This window comes from Rhinoderma darwinii, chromosome 11 (assembly GCF_050947455.1).
Source record: "Rhinoderma darwinii isolate aRhiDar2 chromosome 11, aRhiDar2.hap1, whole genome shotgun sequence".
In the NCBI taxonomy this organism is placed as follows: domain Eukaryota; kingdom Metazoa; phylum Chordata; class Amphibia; order Anura; family Rhinodermatidae; genus Rhinoderma; species Rhinoderma darwinii.
The window spans coordinates 53,446,478-53,471,075 of record NC_134697.1 but is presented as its reverse complement, the minus strand read 5'-3'; the positions used below and the strand labels follow the sequence as shown (position 1 = coordinate 53,471,075).

General features: G+C 38.5%; 1 protein-coding gene across 1 annotated transcript; it reads left to right on the top strand.

Annotated features, from left to right (window-relative positions):
• Positions 1–225: 225 nt before the first annotated feature.
• Positions 226–24,598, top strand: LOC142662955 (uncharacterized). Its single transcript, XM_075841249.1, has 15 exons — positions 226–298; positions 380–400; positions 579–641; positions 1,661–1,735; positions 2,853–3,460; positions 5,429–5,567; positions 11,762–12,583; positions 14,062–14,240; positions 15,543–15,690; positions 18,000–18,070; positions 18,918–18,936; positions 19,835–19,899; positions 20,862–20,990; positions 22,497–22,673; positions 24,500–24,598. Exons 4-15 carry the CDS (start codon positions 1,732–1,734, stop codon positions 24,596–24,598), a joined length of 2,460 nt encoding a protein of 819 aa, XP_075697364.1. The 5' UTR covers positions 226–298; positions 380–400; positions 579–641; positions 1,661–1,731.

Genomic DNA, 24,598 nt, shown 5'->3' with positions numbered 1-24,598 from the left:
AGACTAGTGCTGTTTCTGAAAAAACATAGCCCTGTTTTTTTAAAATATTTTCTTGTGTTTATTCGATTTTGTTACATATTTTTCTCCCAAAATGCTTAATCAGTTTGGTCCATATTGAACAAGGACTATTTTGGTACAGTGTAGTTTAAATATATTGTATTATTTCTTAAATGACTTCATGGTGGATCTCTGAAAAACAATTGAGAAAGGATAGTAGTGCAATATCTGTTATATACATTTTATCTTCAATTTATTGCAGGGAATTCAAGTTCATCTTTCCTTGACATTTTCAGAATAGGTAATTGAGTTTTGCTGATTATTATCTATCTATTTATATCTATTACTATTACTATATTTATTTTGGTCTTTCTTACTTCAGGGTCAATACCCACAGTCTACAGTAAGTGAATTTGAGATACTCTTTTTTTTTTGTTTATGCAATAATCCAGAATAACTGGTCTCATTGATGCTGGATTAAAGGAATGTTACAAGATATCTTTAATTTATGTGCTTGTTTGTTTGTTTGTTTGTTTGTTTGTTTGTTTGTTTGTTTGTTTGTTTGTTTGTTTGTTTATTAGATCGTTTCTTTCATGGTGTAAACAGAAAGGACAGTCATGACTTTAGAAGTTTCCATGAAGAAGGTATGTTTTCTCTCTTCAAACATCCACATAAAATCTAGGGGAACGTCATTAATACATGTTAGCGTTTATGTACATTTTTGTGTGAGTACTCTGCTATTCACAATGGCAAGTAGAAATGCCTAGAAAATCATACTTGCCAAAATTTGTAACCCAAATCATGTGACGTTTTAAGTTCCGTATCAACATAACCCCACATCCAAACTCCCTCCTCATTTTATATTTACAGATTGTAGAGACACTCTTATGTATTGACAAGGAGTTTATCCTTTTACAAATAGTCTTTGCCTTACTTATTAAAACAATCTAACAGAAAAACTGGCATTGTTGCCTATAGTATCCAATCACAGCGCAGATTTAATTTTTAAGTTTAAGACAAGAAACCTAGCTTTAATTGTTTGCTATGGGCAACAAGGACAGTTTTAATAAAAGAGGCCCAATACTGAGTAATGACTATTTGGCCATAAAGTGTTTATCTCCTGATGAGTTGAATTCTCCTATTCTGATTTTATTGAATTTGCAGGATTCACACCAATGCTGGGAATGTGAGAGTGTAGGGCTTCATTCACATCTGTGTCATGGTTCCGTTCTGACGTTCCATCGGAGCTTCCCATCAGAACGGAACCCTGACTCAAACAAATGGAAACCATAGGCTTCCGTTTGCATCACCATTGATTTCAATGGTGACGGATCCGGTGCAAATGGTTTGCGTTGGTCTCAGTTGTGCAAGGGTTCCATCGTTTTGACAGAATCAATGCCAAAGTCAACTGTGCTATTCATTCCAGCAAAACAACCGAACCCTTGCGTAACCGAGACAAACGCAAACCATTTGCATCGGATCCGTCACCATTGAAATCAATGGTGATACAAATGGAAACCTATGATTTCCGTTAGTTTCAGTCAGGGTACCGTTCTGGCGGGAAGTACTGACAGAACGTCAGAATGCAACCCTGACGCAGATGTGAACGAAGCCTAATCCAGGTAATATTTTCACATCTGTCTTTCTTTGTTTATTTTGGCAGAAACACCTGAGAACATATCACCAGAAAATCAAGAATTGCAAAAATCAAGATGTTTTTCAACAGACCTTACGATGGGTTTGTAGTTATACTGTAACACATTTTAATGAATAATGAATGTGCAAATTAAGTGTGCCCCCATATGTTTTCCACCTTGGAATTTGGTGGTCTGGGTTGTAAAGTAATTTAAAAAATTTTTTTGTATTGGGTGGAAAAGGTTCAATGCATTTTTTAATTAACCAATTATTTGGTGGGGTTGAAGCACTGGGAACCCCACTGTTCTGTAGCATGTGTCTGCACTTGTAAGTGAGGGCAATTTGCAGTTTCTGTGTCTCATAAACTTTAATAGAGTGTACTCATGCCCCCCCCCCCCCCGTATTCTCAGGAATGATGGAGTTTCAAGCAGTAGGTTGGAACAATCCCCTATATAGGGCCTCACTATACCTATGTATGCCCTTGATTTTTTTTTTTTTCTACATGAATATCACTGAAAATAATGTCTTGTACCATCTGGTGCCATATTGTTTCACAGGGAGAATAGCCCCATAATACAGCATCATAAGGAGGCACCATATGGTGGCATGCAGGGTGTCTATGGCTCCATAGAACAAAGCTGCAGGTATTCTGTGTACCTCCGTACAGGCTCCGTGCAGACATTGGACAGTTAGAGCCTATGTGAGAAAAGTCTATGGGTCCTAGTGCTTTCAGACAAAATATATGATAGAAGCTTGACCGGCTGTTGTGTGACCTGTCGCATAGGGTGCATCACATGTCATTGCTGTAGAGGGATGCTGCTGGCTCTGATAGCCTGGGCATCCAAACCTTGCATCCCTAATCCCACACTTAGTGCGGAAACCTATGGAATTGGAGCTGCCCGTGATGCAACTACATTCCCTAGTTTAATGATTAGAGAGTGTTATTTAGGTACCTGTCTGGCAGTGTTATTTGGGCATCTTACGGCAATGTCATTTGTACACTGTATGATTGAAATATTTTAGTATTATATGATACACCAGATGAGGGGCGTTAATAGAAGGTACTGCTCAGAGCACCACCCAAACTGCGGCTGGCCCTGAAAAGAAGGTTGTGTCTGGAGAAATATTTGGAGTTTAGTGAATTCTAGTTGTTTTATTTTTATTAATCTTTTAAGAAATTGATTATTTTTAGTAAAATGTTCCTTTTTGTTTTTAAACAGATGATGGTTTACACCTTGAAGACCTTAAGTCTACAACATCTCCAGATGTACTCCTGAGTCATTGTCACCACTACGAAAAGAAGATCAGTCATTTTGCTGCCAGAACACTGACCAAAATAATCCAGAAGGGTATTAAACATTTTTATAGAGATTTCAGCTTGCTGAGGTTTGAAACTGAAGTCAGAATACTGCTAGAAAAGGATTACATGAAGAATGGTGAAATAAACAGCTACTATGAAAAGCTGTACTTCTGGATATTAGCCGCCATTTACATCAGGCTCTATAAATGCAACGATAGTGACTTAAAGTACCATGTTAAGGCTCTGACCCTAAAATGGTACAAAACCAGCCCAAAACCATTTCAACAACTCTACCAAAATAATTATCTCAAACTCACCATTTCCATGATTGCAAGAATCAAGACTTGGCCAAAACGATTGGAAAAAAATGACGCACATGTACAAATGCTGGAAAACTGCATATCTTTGCTGGATCAAAATGATTTTCGAGACATTAGAAAGTCGACAGGCATGAATACAGTGGTTAAATATTTAATCAATCTGCCTTGGGATATAAAGCACATCTTTGTTGTGATCATTACTGAAAAGGTAAGGCCACAAAATGTTATATGCGCTGTAAGTCATCTTGATGAAGAACCGTGTCGCATTACTGGATTGGAGAGAGCAGGAGGCAGGGACTTGCTTGGCACATCAGGGGAGAGAAGCTGCTAGCATTGCACTGCCTCATTGGGGCAGAGAGAACAGGAGGAAGAGCGTTGGCACCACGGAGCATCATAGGAAAGGAGGGAGTAGGAGGGAGGTTGTCAGAGAAGGGTGCAGCCCACGTCAAGCTGCACTGTATACTGGACTAGAAATGTGAGGGCGAGCCCTAATGGAGACATGGAATGGGAGGGGAGTAATACTGGGGACCAAGAGAGAAACCATGCTGGGGAACAAAATTTAGAGGGGTGCCATGCTGGGGATTAGGAATGACAGTATTGCCCTAATGGAGACCAGCAATAAGAGGGGAGCCATGCTGGGGAGTAAGAATGAGAGTGGAGCCCTAATGGGGACCAGCAATGAGAGGGGAGCTATGCTGGGGACCAAGAGGGGAACAAGATTTTGAGGGGTGCCATGCTGGAGACTTAGAATTAGACTAGGGACTAGGAATGAGAGGGGAGACATCCTGGGGACTAGGAATAGGATGGGAGCCATGCTGGGGACTAAGAACGTGAGGGGTATTATTTTTTGTGCTGTATATGTTTGCTGTACATGTTTGCTGACTGCATTACACACTTTAACCTGCATTCTGAGTACTTTTTTCTTAGAGAGGACCATACCCATAAAACACAATTTTTCTGTGCAATTTTGGGTGGTCATCTCAAAGAGGTTTCATTGTATAGGTATGTGGTCATTTTTATATTTTTAATGATTGTATAAAATGTAGACACATAAAAACAAACTGTACCTGACCACTTTAAGGGAAAAAAAATAGGGGTTAAAGTGGTAACACAGTTTCTGTAAGTAAAAGTTATTCTTAGTATAATAAAAAAGTAATGCAATTTTGCAATGTACCAAAGTATCCTCACAGTTTTCAAAATAATGAAAAGTTGCCCATTTACAGGATTTTCTGCATGTCCCTGAAACAGTCTTTTAGAAATCTTGCAGAGGATAAAGGTGTTACTTTTCTTCTGATCTTTTCAATCTTCAGATAGCAGATGGGTGAAGGGTAGGGCTTAACTAATGGGTTGTTCTTAAAGGCTATGGAAACCTATACTATCATTTTTTAATTATTATTTATTTTAAATGAATGTATTTTGGGCTAAACATCAATTTTCATATTTTTTTAAATTAATTTTGCATAGTCTTTGAGATGTAACTTCTGTGCATCCACTTTGCATAGAATCTGCATTTCTGCGCTTTAACATGAATCTGTCAGTCCAGCTGACTGACGGCTGGGCTCAGAGCGGATTGTGTGTGCATGTGACACACATGAGCACCCTATTAATAATTAAATCTAAGTTATTACCGTCAGAGGCTCATTTACTTTGCTGGCAATGTATTACACTGCAGATTTCTGTAGGAATATGTACGTGACAAATCTGCACATAATACACATCGTGTGCCGGGGGTCTTTGGCTGTCCAGAAGTCCGTGTCAAATCCGTTGGCGATTTTCCTGTTTATTCACTGCAGATTTCATCCTATACATTGAAAGGGTGAAATGCGTGTTGGAAATCAGTGAGATTTCCACAAAAGATTGAGCATACTTATATTTCCTTAAGGAAAAACTCCATAATGTGTGGATGGGGTTTTGAAAATCCCATACACATGTGTTGTACTGTACATTGCCGGGGATTTGTGAAATTTGAGGCAATTCTGCAATGTTTACGGGACTTAAAGCACGACAGTACAAGAATGATCTAATAATATTCTAAAAACTTTGAAGACTAATTATATGTTTGGCACATATCACATATAATTATCCTGTCATGTATAGTGTAGTAGTTCAATATGATAAATCATTGTAAAAAAAATTGTTGTCATATTAAAATAATGATTTGAACTTATTTTTTCAGATCTTTGAGAAAAATTACACAGAGTCATGCATGCTGTTTTTCTATCAAATATGTGATTCAGTCAGAGACAAGCATCAGGAAATTTATCTTGATGTAGTGGAACGGGCAACGGAGTATATTCAGGAAAATTACACCAAAGGTAAACCAAACTAAAGCAATACCCAGGAGAAAATAAACTATGGGAGTCAATCTAATTGGGGTGTCTGCCCTCAACTATCATCAATTATATACATGATCAGAAGCTTTTTCACATTTGTGAGGCCTCATGCACACGGCCGAGCCCATAATCATGACGCAGCGGCCGGCCGTGCCTGCAATCCGTGCCGTACTCCCATACAAAGTATGGGAGCACGGCCCGCAAATACAGAAAAGTAGGATATGCTCCACATTTCCCGGCACAGTTTTACTTCATGGACACCTTTCCGTAGCACTACAGAAAGGTGTCCGTGGCCAATAGAACCGGGCAGGTCCGTAATAGCGGACCATATCGCGGTCCGCAATTACAGAGTTTTTTTACGGTCATGTGCATGGGGCTTGAGTGTTGGCTCTTTAGTCTGTGCCCGTTACTCTGTGCCCGAGTAGGTCCAGAATATGCAACCAATGCTATTCTATGGAGGTTTTAACTCATCCGTATTTCTATAAAGTATTTTCACACAGGTATTATGGATGCTGTAAAAGGAGGGTTCAGATATGGTGAGGGGTACTGGGCTAGTGTCCCCCACTATTACTATTATTCCTAGCTTTCCTACTTTTTCCCTTGTACCTACACTTCCTATTGCCTCATTAACTAAGTGTGTGCGCGCGGTGATTCACAAGACAATTTTATAGTAAATAAAGCAAGGTTTATTAACCAACAGTAATAATACTAGCTATAAAACACAGTATATACACAATATGTATATAATCACGATATAGTATCAGTATACTTCAAAACATAACTTTCAATATGAATTAAGTAAATGAATACTATGCAAAATACAGTGGGGTAATTAAACTTGAGGAGGATAGGGTTAACTGTAGGAATAAAGGGTTGCTGTAGTGCAGGGTTATGGTAGTGTAGGATATGGTTAATTCAGCTAGCTGCTGAGCACTGGGAGGTGAAGGTTAGGATACTAATTGATACTTAGACGGCTAGTCTTATCCAGAAATTCCTTATTACTGTGGCCTGTAGCTCTTAGTGGCTGCAGTGGAATGGTTGGTGGTGTGTAGCTTCTGTTGGATTAGGTTTAGGCTTCCTTGGTGGTATGAAGCTTCTAATCAGGTGGGGCTGGTGTGATGCTCTCCTCAGGTGAGGGCTGGTGTAATGCATCAGCACTATTTAGACCCAGTGAGTGCACTCCTGTATGACATTACCGTGCCAAACCCATGAACATACAGGGGTGGGCAGGTGGTGGGAACAGCCTTCAGCTAACTGGTCATTTATGACCCCTCCTGCAGTGGAGGAAACAGAGGATCAAAGGAGATTCTTTGCCCCTTCTGGTTTGTCAAACAGGACAGAGCAGCTGGCAGGAAGCCAGCTGTTTCTTGTCCATTAAACATGGGGCATTTTCCCATGGCCAGGCTTGTGTTTACACAGAACTGTTTCTGACATGTACTAAACTCTTTCCAGATTCTACTTGGTTCTTGTCTATGTGTTTGTTTGTACTGTAAGAACTGTTGGTCCTCTGAGAGATCTAGTTTTTGTGTAGTGGTTTATGTGTTTCCTGGGATCACTAGTTCCACTGTGTTGTTTGCCTTTCCTGTGCATTTGGTCTGCTGCCAAGCTGTTGTCTTGCCCTGCAGTGGGATGGTATTCAGATGGGGTCAGTGAATGCTGTTGTTTCTTATTCATTGTCTATATGTCTGTTAACTGCTTGAATGGCGTTTGTCTGTAATCCACTCTCTCTTTGTGTATCGTCTCAATCTTCTACTGCCTTCAGTGTTCGGTTACACTTATCCACTGGTGAGTAACTTGTTCCTTTTATTCACTGCCAGTATTGATGCATGATTCACCCATGTGATAGCGATAGTCTGGTGTTGTGGTCGTAAGCACTACCAAGGGCATAAGAGTTTTATCTGTTTTAGAGAATACATTCTAGCATCTTGGATGCATATAAGAGAAGATACATTGGGTTGAAAATCGCAATCCAGTAGAGAGAAAAGATGAGAGGCTTTCTGTGAACAGCAGAGGTCAACTTATTTTTATAAGGTCATGCAAAGAAATAATAGTCATATGGAAAGTTGTAACAGTATGATCAGAGAACAGAGTTATTGATGATTGAGAAGTTAATGAAGTGAGTGAAGTGAATCAAGGTCAAAAGTTTGTATTCTATGTTCTTTCCAAATCCTGTGACACTTGCATTTGTATTAATACATCTATATTGTATTACACTATATGATACCATGTTCGGTTTTTAAAATTGCAAAATAATGCATATACTAACAACATGGGGAATACATCAATGACTAGATTCATACTAACGTATATATGCTCCTACCATTGTTTTTATTGTTACAAAACCGTTTATTTTAGATACATACTTTATAGTATTGCTTTTCAGTTCGTTTACATGTAATTTTCCTGTTTCAGGGGTATGTGATTCCACTATTTTACTCTTTTGACTTTGTCTTCTAAATCTATATAAATTTTACATGTATTCACTGCTGTGTGTGTTCCTGGGGGTGAAGATATACTTACACGGTCTGACACCATACAAAAAGTCAGTTTCTAGCACGACTTCTGAGTCCACCTAAAAAAAAACTAAAAAAATCAAATAAAGAAATATATAAACAAATCATACTATGTAGTAGGCTTAAAAGATTACCGAACCAAATGTAATAAAATCTTTCAAATGTTTAAGAACCTGTACATTGTCCTCCAAAGGACAAATTGTCCACTATTGATTCAATTAAAGTATACATTTTGCACAAACAGCTCCCTTGTGGACCCTCAAGGGTTACTTTCCACGTGTATTGCTAATTACTACAGGTGTTCCTGTTTAGAACTATACCGCCCCATTCATGTAGCCACACTATAAACCCAGGAGATCCCCAGCATCAGTGAATACTAGCCATGATTAAGAACACTGACAGTGTTCGAAACGCGTGGGCTTCAGCATAATCTACTCTAAAACTGCCTCGCAACTGCGTCCATTCATTTGTTCATTTTTATCTTCTTCACTATAATAATAAAAGTGGGAACATTGATTCCCTTTTAAAGCACCAAAACAGCGCTGGATCGACTTTTCCTTGTTTTTCTCAAAAGTTTGACAACTAAGGCATATGATGCTGTGTATACTTTTTGAAAACCCAAAGGAACTGGTTCTGATAAGGAGTTTAACACAATGTGAGTTGAGTTATCAGTGACTATGTTAGTCATTCATCATTATAGAGATAAAAGTAAGCCAAGAAGGTAGTTTGGAGATGACAATGTACGTTAGGAAGAAAATTACTTAACTTATTTAAAACAGTGGTGGTCAATCTGCCTTAGATGTGGCCCTTGACTCCAGGTGAGGGCTGATCACTTTAATTAATGCCCTTTGAATGCCTATTTTCCCCTGCAAGTGGCTGCAAATGTGCAGCCACTCTCCATAATACTGTGGTCTTTGCAAGCTACATAAACACCCGTGTGAGCATACTCGTTTGTTCTCGTTTATCCCTTTAACTATTATGGAGGGTGACCATGAATGTGCAGTCACCTTTTCTCTAAAACAATCTATGATACCTATCAATCAAACCTTTATTGCAGATATTGAAATACTACATACAGTGAAGGAAATAAGTATTTGATCCCTTGCTGATTTTGTAAGTTTGCCCACTGTCAAAGACATGAACAGTCTAGAATTTTTAGTCTAGGTTAATTTTACCAGTGAGAGATAGATTATATATAAAAAAAAAAAACAGAAAATCACATTGTCAAAATGATATATATTTATTTGCATTGTGCACAGAGAAATAAGTATTTGATCCCCTACCAACCATTAAGAGTTCAGCCTCCTCCAGACCAGTTACACGCTCCAAATCAACTTGGTGTCTGCAGTAAAGACAGCTGTCTTAAATCGTCACCTGTATAAAAGACTCCTGTCCACAGACTCAATTAGTCAGTCTGACTCTAACCTCTACAACATGGGCAAGACCAAAGAGCTTTCTAAGGATGTCAGGGACAAGATCATAGACCTGCACAAGGCTGGAATGGGCTACAAAACCATAAGTAAGATGCTGGGTGAGAAGGAGACAACTGTTGGTGCAATAGTAAGAAAATGGAAGACATACAAAATGACTGTCAATCGACATCGATCTGGGGCTCCATGCAAGATTTCACCTCGTGGGGTATCCTTGATCCTGAGGAAGGTGAGAGCTCAGCCGAAAACTACACGGGGGGAAGTTGTTAATGATCTCAAGGCAGCTGGTACCACAGTCACCAAGAAAACCATTGGTAACACATTACGGCGTAATGGATTAAAATCCTGCAGTGCCCGCAAGGTCCCCCTGCTCAAGAAGGCACATGTACAGGCCCGTCTGAAGTTTGCAAATGAACATCTAGATGATTCTGAGAGTGATTGGGAGAAGGTGCTGTGGTCAGATGAGACAAAAATTGAGCTCTTTGGCATTAACTCAACTCGCCGTGTTTGGAGGAAGAGAAATGCTGCCTATGACCCAAAGAACACCGTCCCCACTGTCAAGCTTGGAGGTGGAAACATTATGTTTTGGGGGTGTTTCTCTGCTAAGGGCACAGTACTACTTCACCGCATCAATGGGAGAATGGATGGAGCCATGTACCGTCAAATCCTGAGTGACAACCTCCTTCACTCCACCAGGACATTAAAAATGGCTCGTGGCTGGGTCTTCCAGCACGACAATGACCCGAAACATACAGCCAAGGCAACAAAGGAGTGGCTCAAAAAGAAGCACATTAAGGTCATGGAGTGGCCTAGCAAGTCTCCAGACCTTAATCCCATCGGAAACTTATGGAGGGAGCTGAAGATCCGAGTTGCCAAGAGACAGCCTCGAAATCTTAATGATTTACAGATGATCTGCAAAGAGGAGTGGGCCAAAATCCCATCTAACATGTGTGCAAACCTCATCATCAACTACAAAAAACGTCTGACTGCTGTGCTTGCCAACAAGGGTTTTGCCACCAAGTATTAAGTCTTGTTTGCCAAAGGGATCAAATACTTATTTCTCTGTGCAAAATGCAAATAAATATATATAATTTTGGCAATGTGATTTTCTGTTTTTTTTTAAATATAATCTATCTCTCACTGGTAAAATTAACCTAGCCTAAAAATTCTAGACTGTTCACGTCTTTGACAGTGGGCAAACTTACAAAATCAGCAAGGGATCAAATACTTATTTCCTTCACTGTATGTCTATAGTGGGTAATCCCCTTTAATAATGCTGATAATGGCCACACACACACACACACACACACACACACACACACACACACACACACACACACACACACACACACACACAAAAAGCCTCTTATGGGATCTGAAGATGGTACGTTTTAACACTCAGAGATTACAAAGCTTTGTGCACACACTGCTATACTGTGTACAAACAAGGCATTGTATGACTATTTGTGGCACAAAATAATGTATAAATGCAGGATAGCATAGCATGTGGCAAGGAAACGGAACAGTGTACATACAGTGCACAAATGGAAGAGAGTCTCTTCCATGGACTCTCTTCCATTTGTGCACTCTATGTACACTGTTCCGTTTCCTTGCCACATGCTATGCTATCCTGCATTTATACATTATTTTGTGCCACAAATAGTCATACATGGCCTGCAGGGTGTGCAACTCTTCCAACTCACACAAATATGCACTCTAAAACTGATTTTTTTTGTTCACTGATTCAATTCTTTAAATGGGGTTTCCAGTCCTAGGAAAATGAAGGCCTGTCTTCAGGATAGGCCATCAATATCTGATCGATGGGGGTCCGACTCTTAGCACCCCCACTGACCACCAGCTGTTTTGAAGGGACCGCGGTGCTTCCCCTTCATTACTGTCACTGCTCTTACTGTGAATCGTCGACACACTTGTGCGGCGATTTACAGTGTTACAACCTTCTCCTATTCACTTGAATAATAGAAGACTGTAATACTGTGAACCTCCGCTACAAGTGTGTTGGTAATTAACAGTACGAGCAGAAATAAAGGGAAAGGAGCGCTTGTATGAGCGGGCCCCTTCAAATCACCTGATCGGCGGGGGTGCCGGCGAACCCCCGCCAATTACATATTGATGGCCTATCCTGGGGATACGCCATAGATTTCTTAGATTGTAAAACCCCTTTAATTAGTATTAGTAATAATTATAAAGTAATTTATATTATTTTTATTTTCAGGTGCATTAACATTAAGTGTAAAATTACTTGGTGTCATGTGGGACTTTCTCAAAGATGTGAAAAAAAAGGATGAAAAGCTGATGACTATCCTTAAGCATTTTTTTAAAAAATTAGTTTTCCATCCTGTAGCTGAAGTCAGAAACTTTGTTACACCATTGCTATTTAGTGAGGATGTAAATGGTATTGACATCTCTCAGTTGGGTAGCTGCTGTATCGTGGCGGATGAAGACCTTTTGAAAACATGCATTCGTGAAAAGCTGTCTCTTACCTATCCAGATATGGTCCTTCATGATCAAGTACCAACAACTGCAGAAAATGTCTTATTATTTGAGGCAACAATGCCAGATGGTAACATTCTGGTGCATTTGTTTAGGCAGAAGACATTAAATGATATTCTGCAAACAAATTCTACAGATAGTGCTTATGAACAGTTTCAAGAAATATCTAGAGCAGTGACTGTCTGTCAAGGACATAGGAACATTGTAACATTGAAGAATCCTTCTTCATGTGGTGCCTTACCCTTGTTTATGGTCGAACATGGAAAACCTCTTCTACAATTTTTGCATGAGAAGGACAATCAGCTCACCTGGTTCCAAATTATCGAAATACTCACCGATATCACTTTGGCTGTCCAGCACTGCCATAAAAGCAACATTATTCTCTGTGACATCACTCCGGCTAGTTTTATAGTCACTTCCGGGCAAGATGGCTCTTGTGTTACAAAGCTATCCGGTTTCCTATACTCAAAATTCATTCCACATGGGGAGAAAGATGATCCTTGCCAGGTGTACATTGACGAGTACAATTCTATCTGTGTCGAAGGTATGATATAAAATTACTAATAAAGAGTCACTTTAAGGGATATGTAGATACAGCTGCTCTGTATAGAGAATACAAAGCAGCTGTATCTCAAAAAGTAAAAATATTTTTTAATAAAAAACTAATTATAAAATTGCTCTAATCACACTGACTGACATTTTAATTTAAAAAAAGCCTTTCAAAGGTTTACATTGCCTTTAAGTATAGAATTTATTATGCATCATTGTATTTGTGATCGGTACAGTAATAATGTAATAAAGTATAGGCCTTGAGAACAATTCAATCAAAAAGACATTGACTTACTCTGTCCATGTGGTATTATTTTGAAAGAATAGACTAGTAGGAACAAAGTACAAAAGCTCCTATTGCTATTTTGTTAAAAAAAAATGGGGATTCCAAAGTTATCCATACACATATGATAAGTAACTGCAGAAAGTTATTATTGTCAGACATTACTGCCCCAACCAATCCCTTTGCTTTCCATAGAGGAGAAAATGTAAGTGGCCGCCCCTTTGCCCCTATTACCTAAGGATGGGGCTAAAAAACGGGTATTGCAGCCTAATATCTACCCAAGATCAAATTGTCATGGGTTTCAGGTAGCCTTCTTTACACAATGGATCATCAGTGGGTCCTACTATCAGAAATCTAATATGTAGCATGGGTGGCTTAATACTTGTATACATTGCTCTTATTCTTGCATTTTTATCCATGTAGCTAATATATATATGAATCCAACTTTGGTTAGTCGTCAATATATCTAACTGGTATAGTTAAAAAGAATTTTCGTCTACTATTTTAAAATTCTTTCTTACAATAGAACTACATCTTTTCTACATTGCACTTACTTTGCCATATAAAGCAGGCTGACATATTAGGAGCATAAGTAACCATGGAGCTCGATAGAAAGACTTGTAAGGTGGCTCTAGTCTACAATGACCAGCATCAAAAAAAAGTTTGTTAAAGAAATTTAAGGGTTAAGATTAACATGGTTATTGCTCTATCCAGTGGGTCTTTTCCTCTCTTCCTTGGTCTTTCCGCTATATTCGGGCTCACCTCAATCTCTTGCATAATTTCACATTAGAGAACATCCTGGAAGAAACACGCATGTGTACGTCTCTGCTCTCGTAATATAGATTTCAGAACAGTGGAGGCCGTTGTTTTCATGTGCTACAAGAACAGATTGCCTAGGCTAGAAGGGTGCATAGATCTTTTTTTTTTTTTTTTTTTACCTGTATCCTATTTTCTGTCAGGGTCAAGCAGTCCTACACAGTGTGTAAACAGTCCTTCTCAACCCTAAAGTAGAAGTCCCAAAGATATCCTTTTGGGACTGCTTTAAAAAATATAATTTACTTAAAAAGTAGAGAAATGTCAATGCTCTGCTCCTCAAGACTTTGTGCAATTAAACTATAGAATGCATTTCATTTGTCTAATGGAACGTGAATTTGACATATAACTTTTTCATATTGTCCATTGTTCCTAAGGTGAATTTAAGCAACGACATGCAGCTTATTTCAGCGCTCCTGAAACCCTGACAGGGAACTACTTCTCGAAGTCCACAGAAGTATGGATGCTTGCTGCAACATTTTACTCCATTCTTCTTTATGGCAGACGACCATTTGAAGAGTTGTCTCATCTGAGCACCTCTTGGTTTGTAAGAGAGGTATGCTATTAATTTCATACGACAATAGAAGTAGTCTAGATTACTATGTGGCCATCTATAATATGGCTATGTGAACTTTGAAACCAATTTTTTTTATTGATGCAATACTAAAATAAAAGTAAAGCAACCTTGAAAAAAATCTTGGTTATAAAAAAATAATTATACTGCTTTGTGTGTACAGCTTTTAGTCTTCGTTCACTTCTGCGTCCGGGTTCCGTTCATAGGTTCCGTTAGACATCTCCATCAGGGGAACCCATGAATGGAAAGCCAAACGGAAACCATAGCTTTCCTTTTGCATTACCATTGATTTCAATGGTAATACTTCTGTTGCAAATGGTTTACGTTTGTCTCCGTTCTGTAAAGTTTCCTTTTTTTTTGGCGGAATCAATATCGTAGTCGACTGTTTCAATTCCTCACCAGGTAACACACACGGTCTGCAATTCTGTACAGCCTGTAGCCATCCCCGGCACCCTAATATTTGGGGACTCCTCCTCGTTTGGCACTCCAGAGAGGAATAGATGATATGGCGAGGTGGCTGAGAATTAATGTTTCTCTCTCCATTGAGGTTTTACGGGAGTTGTGAAACACAGGGCTGTTTCCATAACTCCCATTAACTATGCATGATCACTCTAACTCTCTGGATTGCTAAAATGGGGGAGTAAGGGACCCCCCTTTTCCGGATAAGTGGAAGTCCTAGAAATAGGACACCTACCAATCAGTCTTTTATGGCATATACTGTCAATACGTCCAAGATGGGAATACCCATTTTTATTGTGGCTCTCGGACTAAAAGCTTGTGCATCCCTGATTTAGAGGCGGCAAACTGGTACACACCTAGTCCAGCTCTCGACTGAGAAGTGGATACAAATGTATCTAGTCCAGGCAATACTCTGTGAGCTAAATAGCCTGGATTCGAAGCTGATACATTGTAGCAAACTACCACAGAGATTTGTGAAGCTATTGCTTTAGCACATCATTTACTGTTTAAGCTTTATTTACATAAAAATGGAAACTCTTTATTGTTTGCAAAAGTGTACACCGCTTTTAATAATTTTGTCCTTGTTTTCTTAGAGTGAGCATATTACAGAACTATCCATCATCTATTTAATATTGTGTTATGTACCTTGCAAACAATACTCAGGATGAATATGAATGTCCATATTTACAAATGTGATCCTGTTTTGAACAAATGTCAGTTTAGAATGCTGCTCTCCTCTAGGACAGTATTTTTTACTTGTAGAATGTATTTCCCAGAGTTCTGCATATTAAGTTTTTTTATTAACATTTATTTTTTATTGCACAGATTACTTCATGCCACAGACCTCATATACCTGGTTATTTTCACCTTGATTTGTGGAAAATTATAAGTGCCAACTTAAACCATACGATATGCCATCGCATGTCGATCGAATCAGTGCTGGAAGAACTAAATACATTAAAAAGTGAATTGGGTGCGTCTAATTTTCCTTCGTTTATTACATGTAAAACATATATTCATATATATATATACAAAGAAATTCTGCAACACTCCGATATTGCAAAAAATTTGGTTTATTCAATCAACAAACAGATGCAATGTTTCTGTCCAACCTTAGGACCTTTCTCAAGCATAGTGATACATTGATATATAAAGCACGGGATTCATTTACATAATGAAGAATCAATAAAGTATTGTACAAGTTTAGTATCCATAAGTGTACATAGTATAAAAGGTTCATCAATTATAACAGTGAGAATGTGTTTGTGACAAGTATACAGTGATAAAAACAGGATCAGATGTTACAATAAAGATATATATATACTTGATTATTGTTTAATCAATAATGCAATAACATGTGTCAAAGTTCGGGTTTCAGGGCCACTCACCAATCGGAGATGAAGTATGTAAATCCATAGTGGTATGTTGATAGTATCAGACCGTGCGATCGGTAATTACATGGCGTTCCTAGAGCGAGACTGCGCATGTCACACAGCTAAACCGGAAGTCTATCATTGCCATGCGACCCTATGAAGCACAGACTACTGCGCAAGCGCCGGAATCTCAATGTGCATCGCTAAGAATAACTACGCCATTATTCCAACGATAATAGATCTCTTAAATTGTTTTGTATCAAAAATCGACTGTATGGGGAAGGACAAATATCTAGAGTGACTGATCATCAATGGAAAAGGAAGACATATAAATAACTATTCTCAGAGCTCTCATTTACGTATTTTATATTAGTAAAAAGGAATTCGTAGAGCTGTTCCACACCAGGGTTCCCGATTCACCCTTCTGTGTATCATGGTAACCTGAGTCAAGGTCTGTGTGCTCCCCTGTTACATTTTCATGTACAGGGCCTGCTCCACAAAAGACCTATACATTGTGTATCAGAACAAGAACAAGGGGCCCGCTTTAATAGCGGCTGAACTTGTACATTACTCAATTGCATGAGGTAAGGATGATATCTGAATCGGTGTATGTCTTCCATTTTCCAGAGAATATACAGAATAAATAAAAAATATTTTATAAATAATAATACAATTCCCCAAGCAGTCAAGTTGGAGAAATATATGCAGAGACTGTATCATACAGTCCCCATACAGTGGATTTTTGATACAAAACAATATAAGAGATCTATTATCGTTGGAATAATGACATCGTTATTCTTAGCGATGCACATTGAGATTCTGGCGCTTGTGCTTCCACCCATATTCCACAGAACTTTGCAGAGATTGGCACTTTTTTTGGCTGGTATGGCGCAGCAGGGCACTCTTAAAAAAGGCCCCCAGCGCCCTGACACTTTCACCTGGATACAATTGAATACTAACATGGAGACAGGGAGCCTCCACTCAGGCTGTAGCACAGGCTACAGGCCGGAAATGGTCTGTAGTTTGAGCAGCTCCATTTATCGTGGGAATGACGTTAGCTGGGTATTAATATTATTACTTTTACTGTGGGGCTTACGTAAGGCGCATTATTACTATGTGGGGGCAGTGGCACTAATGGGTCACTTTTACTGTGTTGGGGCTTACTTGGAGGGCCCTATTACTGTGTGGAGGGTACTTAGGTGCCACTTTTAGTAAATAAGGGGCACTATTATAGTTTAGGGGCAGTATGGGGGCATTATTTCTGTGTAGGAACAGTAAGGGGGTACTATTACTGTTAAAAGGCACTAAGAAAGCGCTACTACTGTGTGGTGACACTAAAGGAACACTATTATGGTGAAGTGACTCTAAGGGAGCACTATTCCTTTTTGGGACACAAAGACGCGCCAATTACTTTTTAGGGAACTATTACTGTTTGGTAACTATGGGGGTAACTATAGTTTTGACACATTATTTCTGTAGAATAGTATTTGGAGGCACATTACTACAAAGTAGTTACAGTGACTCACATCCATAGTGTAACATGATAAAATTCTGAATTCCTGCCACTTCCACTAGGGAGAGCTCAGTAAACTCAATAATAAATTACAGTTTTAACCAGTTTTTTCCCCTGAACTGCTCAGATGGGGTAGGGGGAGGGGGGTCAGGGCACTAGGACACCCCCACCCTAAGTGTGCCACTGAGTTTTCTGCTGAGCCAGTGTATCTAAGCCTATCAAGTTGCCTTTATTATATATAACAACAGTGCTAACTACTGAGAGTCTCAAAATTACTACACTCCTATGGTATTTTGATATTTCAATCCTGGAATGAACATAGGTTGATAAATATTGCTATAATTATTCTTTATGTTTCATTAACTATAGCATGCTACTTTCATTTCTCTTTTTCAGGGGCAAAATGTAATGAAATTTACCATGTAAAAACAGTCTGCCCTTGTATTAATCTGGAAGACATCCAAACGGTATAGTATGACTTATGTCTGGATATTGTTAGTGTGAAATTGTGGGGCTTACAAGGATAATCTGCTACTAAAATAACAATTTATTCTTCTCATCAAGCCGATTAAGGCAACCTATCGGTTTATATAGAGAATTACTTTCATCGCAAAGGCCCTATGAAGACATACTGTAGTATGGCTAAATGTATTATATAGCTCATTGTCTGTGCATTTTGAGTGCCTATGTGACTTAAGATAATGCAATCCTATATAAAGCCATGGATATCGTATTGTAATATCAAAACGAGTTGTGCCAAATAAACTCAGCTTTGCGACATCTGTATTTTAATATACAAATATAAAGTGATTGACCGCACTATTCAATATATAGTTCTTTTCTTTCATCAATAGGTCCATTGGGAGAGTTTAGGAGTTTACTGAAAATTTACTATTGAGTTCAATGGTAGCTGTATACTGTATATATACATTTTCCGTAAACTCACCCTAGTGCTGGCTGCAGTCAGTCAGAGTTTTATCATTTAACTTTATGTCTGTGTAAAAGAAAGGAGGGGATTCGAAGCTCTATATAAAGAAAGGTAACTCTGACCCCTATAAAGATATTTTAGACCTATTTAAATAATCATAAAAAATTCAGGTACAGTTTAAATATTAGATATAATTAAATTAAAATTAAAATAAAAAATATTAGGAATAAAGAATGACTTTCCTTTACCATTCATATATGAACAATATGTGTTAATATATAAAGAATAATGACAATTTTATTTTGGTTATCATTTCTAAGGTTTGATTATTTACTATATCCTGATATTCTTTTATATCATTAAGATATTTTTTATTTTTTTTGCAGGTTTACATGGACCTGAAAGGTAAATAAAAGTCTTATTATGCGCTACAATAGTCGACATTTTGGTTTACAATAGACATTTCATTTGCCTTTAGCCACTTTCGCACGGCAGTATTTTGCTTCAGTATTTGTAAGCCAAGGAGTGGAACCTACACAGAGAAAAAGTGTAATGGAAAGATTTGCACCTCTTCTGTGTTTTGGACCCTCTCCTAGTTTTGGCTTCGAAATACTGAAGCAAAAAACTGCTATGTAAAAGCAGATAGTGATGTGAACATTTATTTTTACAGTGTGTGCATAAATGTGTATGGATTTAGCTAGGCTGTGCGCAAGGACGTAGCCCGTCTATAAGGATGCGCTCACACGTGGCGTGTAAAACGCTGCAGAACACTACAATGTATGCCTATGGGATGCAGAATATTTCCCCATAGGTATACATTGTCATTTTCACAGCATATTTTTACGCTGCAGAAATACAATGCAAGTATTCAACTTGTGAGCGCACCCTTACAGAGAGGTAGCCCAATCCTCAGTATGTCAAGATAGGGAAATTCTATGTCTATATGACATATAATCTGGTCAAAACTCAGTCAGCCCTTCATCAGTCAGCCCTTCATCAGTCAGCCCTTCATCAGTCAGCCCTTCATCAGTCAGCCCTTCATCAGTCAGCCCCTCATCAGTCAGCCCTTCATCAGTCAGACTGTACGGCAGCCCATGCATTGCCTTTCCCCTTTCCGCCTTTTCATTCAATAGATCTGACGTAATGTATGGAGAGAGGGGAAGGCAATGTACAGGCTGAGCGGCAGCTGTATCGTTTTTATGTAGCCGTAGTAATATTCAACATGTTTGGTGAGGCTATGACTTGTCAAGATATAATATAGAGAAGGTCTGTTTATTTATATATAGAAACGTTTATTTTTCAGGTGACATTATTGAAGATGGGGAAGAAGAGTCAACCAAAAAAGTATATAGAGATTACTGCAAACGGGTAAGGGTGCTGTCCTAAAAGTCAATTAGTCTGTAATTGGCAAGAAGTTTGCCTTCATTGGCCAAAAAAAAAAAAAGAGTCTGCATCAGCAGAACTTCATAATACTCACCCAACTGGTGCTGTACCCCTTTCTGAAACGAAAGATCAGTTTCATGCCAATAAATCAGTACTGCAAAAAAAAAAAAATGGCCTGGCCAGAGAAGAGAATGGGGACCAGAAAAGTCAGTAGGAACATAGTATAATTAAAGTGCTTTTGAGAATATAATAAAGATAGAGATTGGGAGTGTAACTGGAGCGAGCAGTAATCCACTCCACTGGAACATTGAATAGTGGTGTGGCACCTGTTCTGTATAAATAATGTACTATGGTGTTAGAACATGTTGACTGTACACATTACATACCTGTATAACTGAGCTTTTTGATGTCAGAAGGTGACAATTAAAATGGCATTATATATACCTTAGTGTAGAGTAGCAAGGTTAGGGTGAGGAGAGCTAAAAGAGATCTAAACACTCCTTATTTCCAAGCAATTCAGCATACACCAAATGTCTTCAAACAGAAGGTATTCACATGCTCAGTTCCGTCACATATCCACATAACAAGGCAATGAAACTTCATCTGGGATAGAGGGCGTAAACATGCAAATTGTTCCTTTTAGTCCCTTATCTGTCCCTTGTGGCCAACTGTGCATCCAGATCCGCTGGTACGGATACAGCCCAAGTACAGAGCCATTCATTCCAACTGGCAAACAACTCTTTTGAGCTTATTAGCCTTCATCAGTGCAAGATATGGAAACCATGGCTGTATGGAGATGGGGCATATAAATTCTCCATTATCTCGTGTCAGTTATATATTACAATTTAGACATTTATAAGAACTACAGCCCTGTAAGATAACTTTATTTTGCTAGCCAAATACTGCAAATAGTACACAGTACAATAATAATAAATGGTATCTTATAGAAAGATCGACTGTATGAGTTGGTGTCAGTAAGAAAGGGACAAAAAGCAAGAACAACAATAAAGACTCTGAACCACGTAAATATTTTACCTGTTGAAGTGATTACAACTGATTCTTATACAACAAGACTGGTAAGTGACTATTTTATATTTGCAGCATGGTGACCTTATATTGAACACAATATGTAGGTTTATAGGTTTAAAGGAAGTTATGCACATTTCTAATATACCATTCATTTGAATTCTCTGCTTGCTGTGAGTAAATAGAAACATGTTAGACACAATTCATATTAGAGTCTGAAAGTCTGTCCAGACCTGGTCTTACTTTCACGCTGCTGCAGTTCATTGCCATGTGTCATTTTAAGGCTGATACACAATAAAAAGCCCAACTGTGTAAAAGACACAGACAGATATTTTTCAGTTTCCTAATCCTTTCATTCATTGACAGGATGTAGAGATCTTATATAGAAAGTATAAAAAATTTACATAAGACTGGACACCCCCTTGCACCCTCCGGCAATCGCTGGTATTCGATGCTGGCCATTTAAGACTTGAGCTATCATCAGTAGTGATCGCGGCATCACAAATGAGTGGGACTCCCTTTGCCTCCTAATCGTCAGCCCCAGTGATAGAGATTTTTAGATGGACCTTCCTCGGCCCAACTAAGGCCCTTAGAGCTGTCCTGTGCTAATCCCTGTTAGGGCATACCTGAGGCACAGGCAGTAATACATATGAAGACATAGTTATTACAATGCAGTACAAGGAAAGCAAAGGTAATTAAGGTTTAATAAAATAATTTGTAAAAAACGAAGAAAAAAAAACACATTTACAAAAAATAAACCATAAAACATGCATAAATTATATATCCCTTTAATCGTTACAACACAAAATGACCAACGTAAAGGCATTAATTATCCATGTGCTTCATTGACCTCTCTCTTGTGCATCACTTTTTTTAAAGCTTTTTGCTGGGAACTATTAATCCAGAAAGATTACATTTCATTTCAGCCTACAGTTTGTTCTCAAGAGTTTGCTGGACTGTTCCATTTTCAGTAGAAAGTCCTAAACAATACTCAATACTGCATTTAGATCAATATAATCCTGACTATAGGACATCATGTTAACACACTGGTACTTACAAAAATTCCAAGTGTCCATAACAAACATTGCTGTCATTTTTCACAGCCATTTTTTGTTGCAAATGACCGAGGTTGTTAGTAACAAGCAACACTGATCTGATACCTTCCTAGTGTCCTGGATTCAGCAGGACAGGCATTGCGCCAGGCATTGTGGCTGTTACTCTTATGGAGACATTGCCAAACACTCTTGTTTTATTCTTCTTGAGCGTTACTATTCCACCAGAGTCGTAGATGGGCTTTCCTTCACCCGGGGACATAGATTTATTATAAAGCCTTAGCCCTGTATCCTAATTTCCCTGGCCAAGGCAGAGTGACTTGTTAGCACCCTCCTGATGCTCATCACCCGGGGGCACATGCCCCACCAGCCCCTCCCTTGCTATTCCCCTGCATTCTATCACACACTCTTTCAGGCTACATTTATTCAATCATCAGTTTGTTGGTTAATTTCATATATTAGATTTACTTCAACTAATGGGATTGTAATACTTTTATTTTGTAGGTGTCGTTTCCTTTTGACTCACATTCCTGCATTTTAAAAAGAAATGATTGCAATATTAGTCTGGATGAGCTTTTGTCATACTTTGAACAGATGGTCACTGCATTGCAGTATTTACATTCCCAAAATATACTGCATTGTGATTTGCGCTGCAGTTATATCTATATTGACCCCGAAAAGGTATGAATTTCTTGCTGTGCACAGTAAGATACACAATATCCGGGATGCATATATGTTTTATATATTTTATAATAAATAATTTTTAAAGTATGCTATCAAATTATTCTCTTAAAATAAAAATGTTGGTACACAACACTGACATAATTTCATTCAAATTTAGTTAAATAGACACTAACTTTTCAAACAACGTATGCTAATCTGATAGTATACCTATCTATAGTCCATAGAGAGGGGAGGAGGATGCAGAGAGGGAAAGAGACACAGAAATTTATGGTGGGAGGGGAGCAGAAGCAGAGTGAGAAAGACACAGACCTGCTGCAGCTGCTGGTAAGATTTGTATGTCACCCCAGTGCTGGATTGTCAGATACACTGCCTATTACTCCTGTGTAATCTCCCCTATGCTTCTACAGCTTTTAGATATATATGTGATAGATAGAGATAGGAGCGCTGCATTCCTCTTTTCTATGTGTGCAGTGTATAGAAAACATGATAGTCGTTAGGCCCTGCCCACTTCTCAAAGAGAACTGAGAATTAGAGATAGAGCCTGCATAGGGGAAAAGTGACTAAAAAATGCCACATACAAGTCATATAATGGCAAGAAATAGTGTCATTCTTCATGTACACACATATTATTCAACAGCTTATTCTGAAAATTCAGCTGAAGTTAGATATGCTTTAAGGTTCTTATTCTAGTCTATAGGAAAGTTAGCACTAGCATGGTAAAGATGTTCGATCTGGTTTAACTAAGTTTGTCAGACCAAAATCTAATTGGGTTAAAACTTTTCCAAATGAACAAAAACACATGGTGATGAAAGAATTCAAGGTAATATCAATGCTATTGCATGGGTGATGTAACAAACAAAGGATGTTGATCTCTCCTGTAGCAAAGACTCTTAGACTATTCTTATTACTAATTTAAATGGATACTAACCTTTAAACAACCTATGCTAATCTAATTGTATACCTGATATAGGTCGACTTTGTAATTTACTTAGTGTTAAAATTAAGTTGTTTTATCCATGCAAATTGTGTTTGAAGTTACTACCACTAGGCGAAATCCATTCCAAGTTACAGATGGTTTGCAGAAGGTGGTGGCGTCTCTCTTCACTGCCTGCCAATACAAGTCTATGGGAGAGGTGAGGGGGATGCAGGTGCAGAGAGAGACACAGACATGCTGCTCATACAAGTCTATAGATTGGGGAGGGGGAACAGGAGGAGGGAGAAGAAGGAAAATGAGAGACACAGAAATGCTGCCCATCCAAGTCTATGGAGAGAGGGGAGGGGAGAGCAGGAGCAGGGTGAGAAAGACACAGACAGACATGCTGCAGATTCCTGGTAAGTGTTCTATGTCACACCAGTGCTGGATTCTCAGCTACACTGATCATAACTGATGTATAATCTCCTCCATGCTGCTGCAGCTTCTATATATGTGATAGAGATAGGAATGTAGAATTCTCCTCTCCTATTTCTGCTGTGTATAGAAGACACTATAGCCATTATGCCCTGCCCACTAGCTCAGACACAACTGAGAATTAGAGCTAGAGCCTGCAGAGGGAAAAAATTGCAAATGTAGTGAGTTATCCAAATAAAGTATTGATATTGACCAAATAAAGATGTTAAGTTGACATGCTAAACAGGTGAGTGTGAAATCAGTTTCTAAAAATATAATTAAAACGTGACAACCAATCTGTTTGGAAACAAATTAGCCACCACTTTAATATGGCATTTTCTTTTTAAGTAATATGTGGAAATTCATCAGTTTTTGTTTGGAAACTAGAATAAATCTGAATCATCTATTCATATGCTTATGCTTTGTAATCTTAAAGGGAACTTTAAAGCTTGGGCATTTTGGAAGAGCGGTATTGCTGGAGAAGCACCAACGCTGTGTTTTGAAAATAATGCCTTCTGATGCCGCACCATGGTAA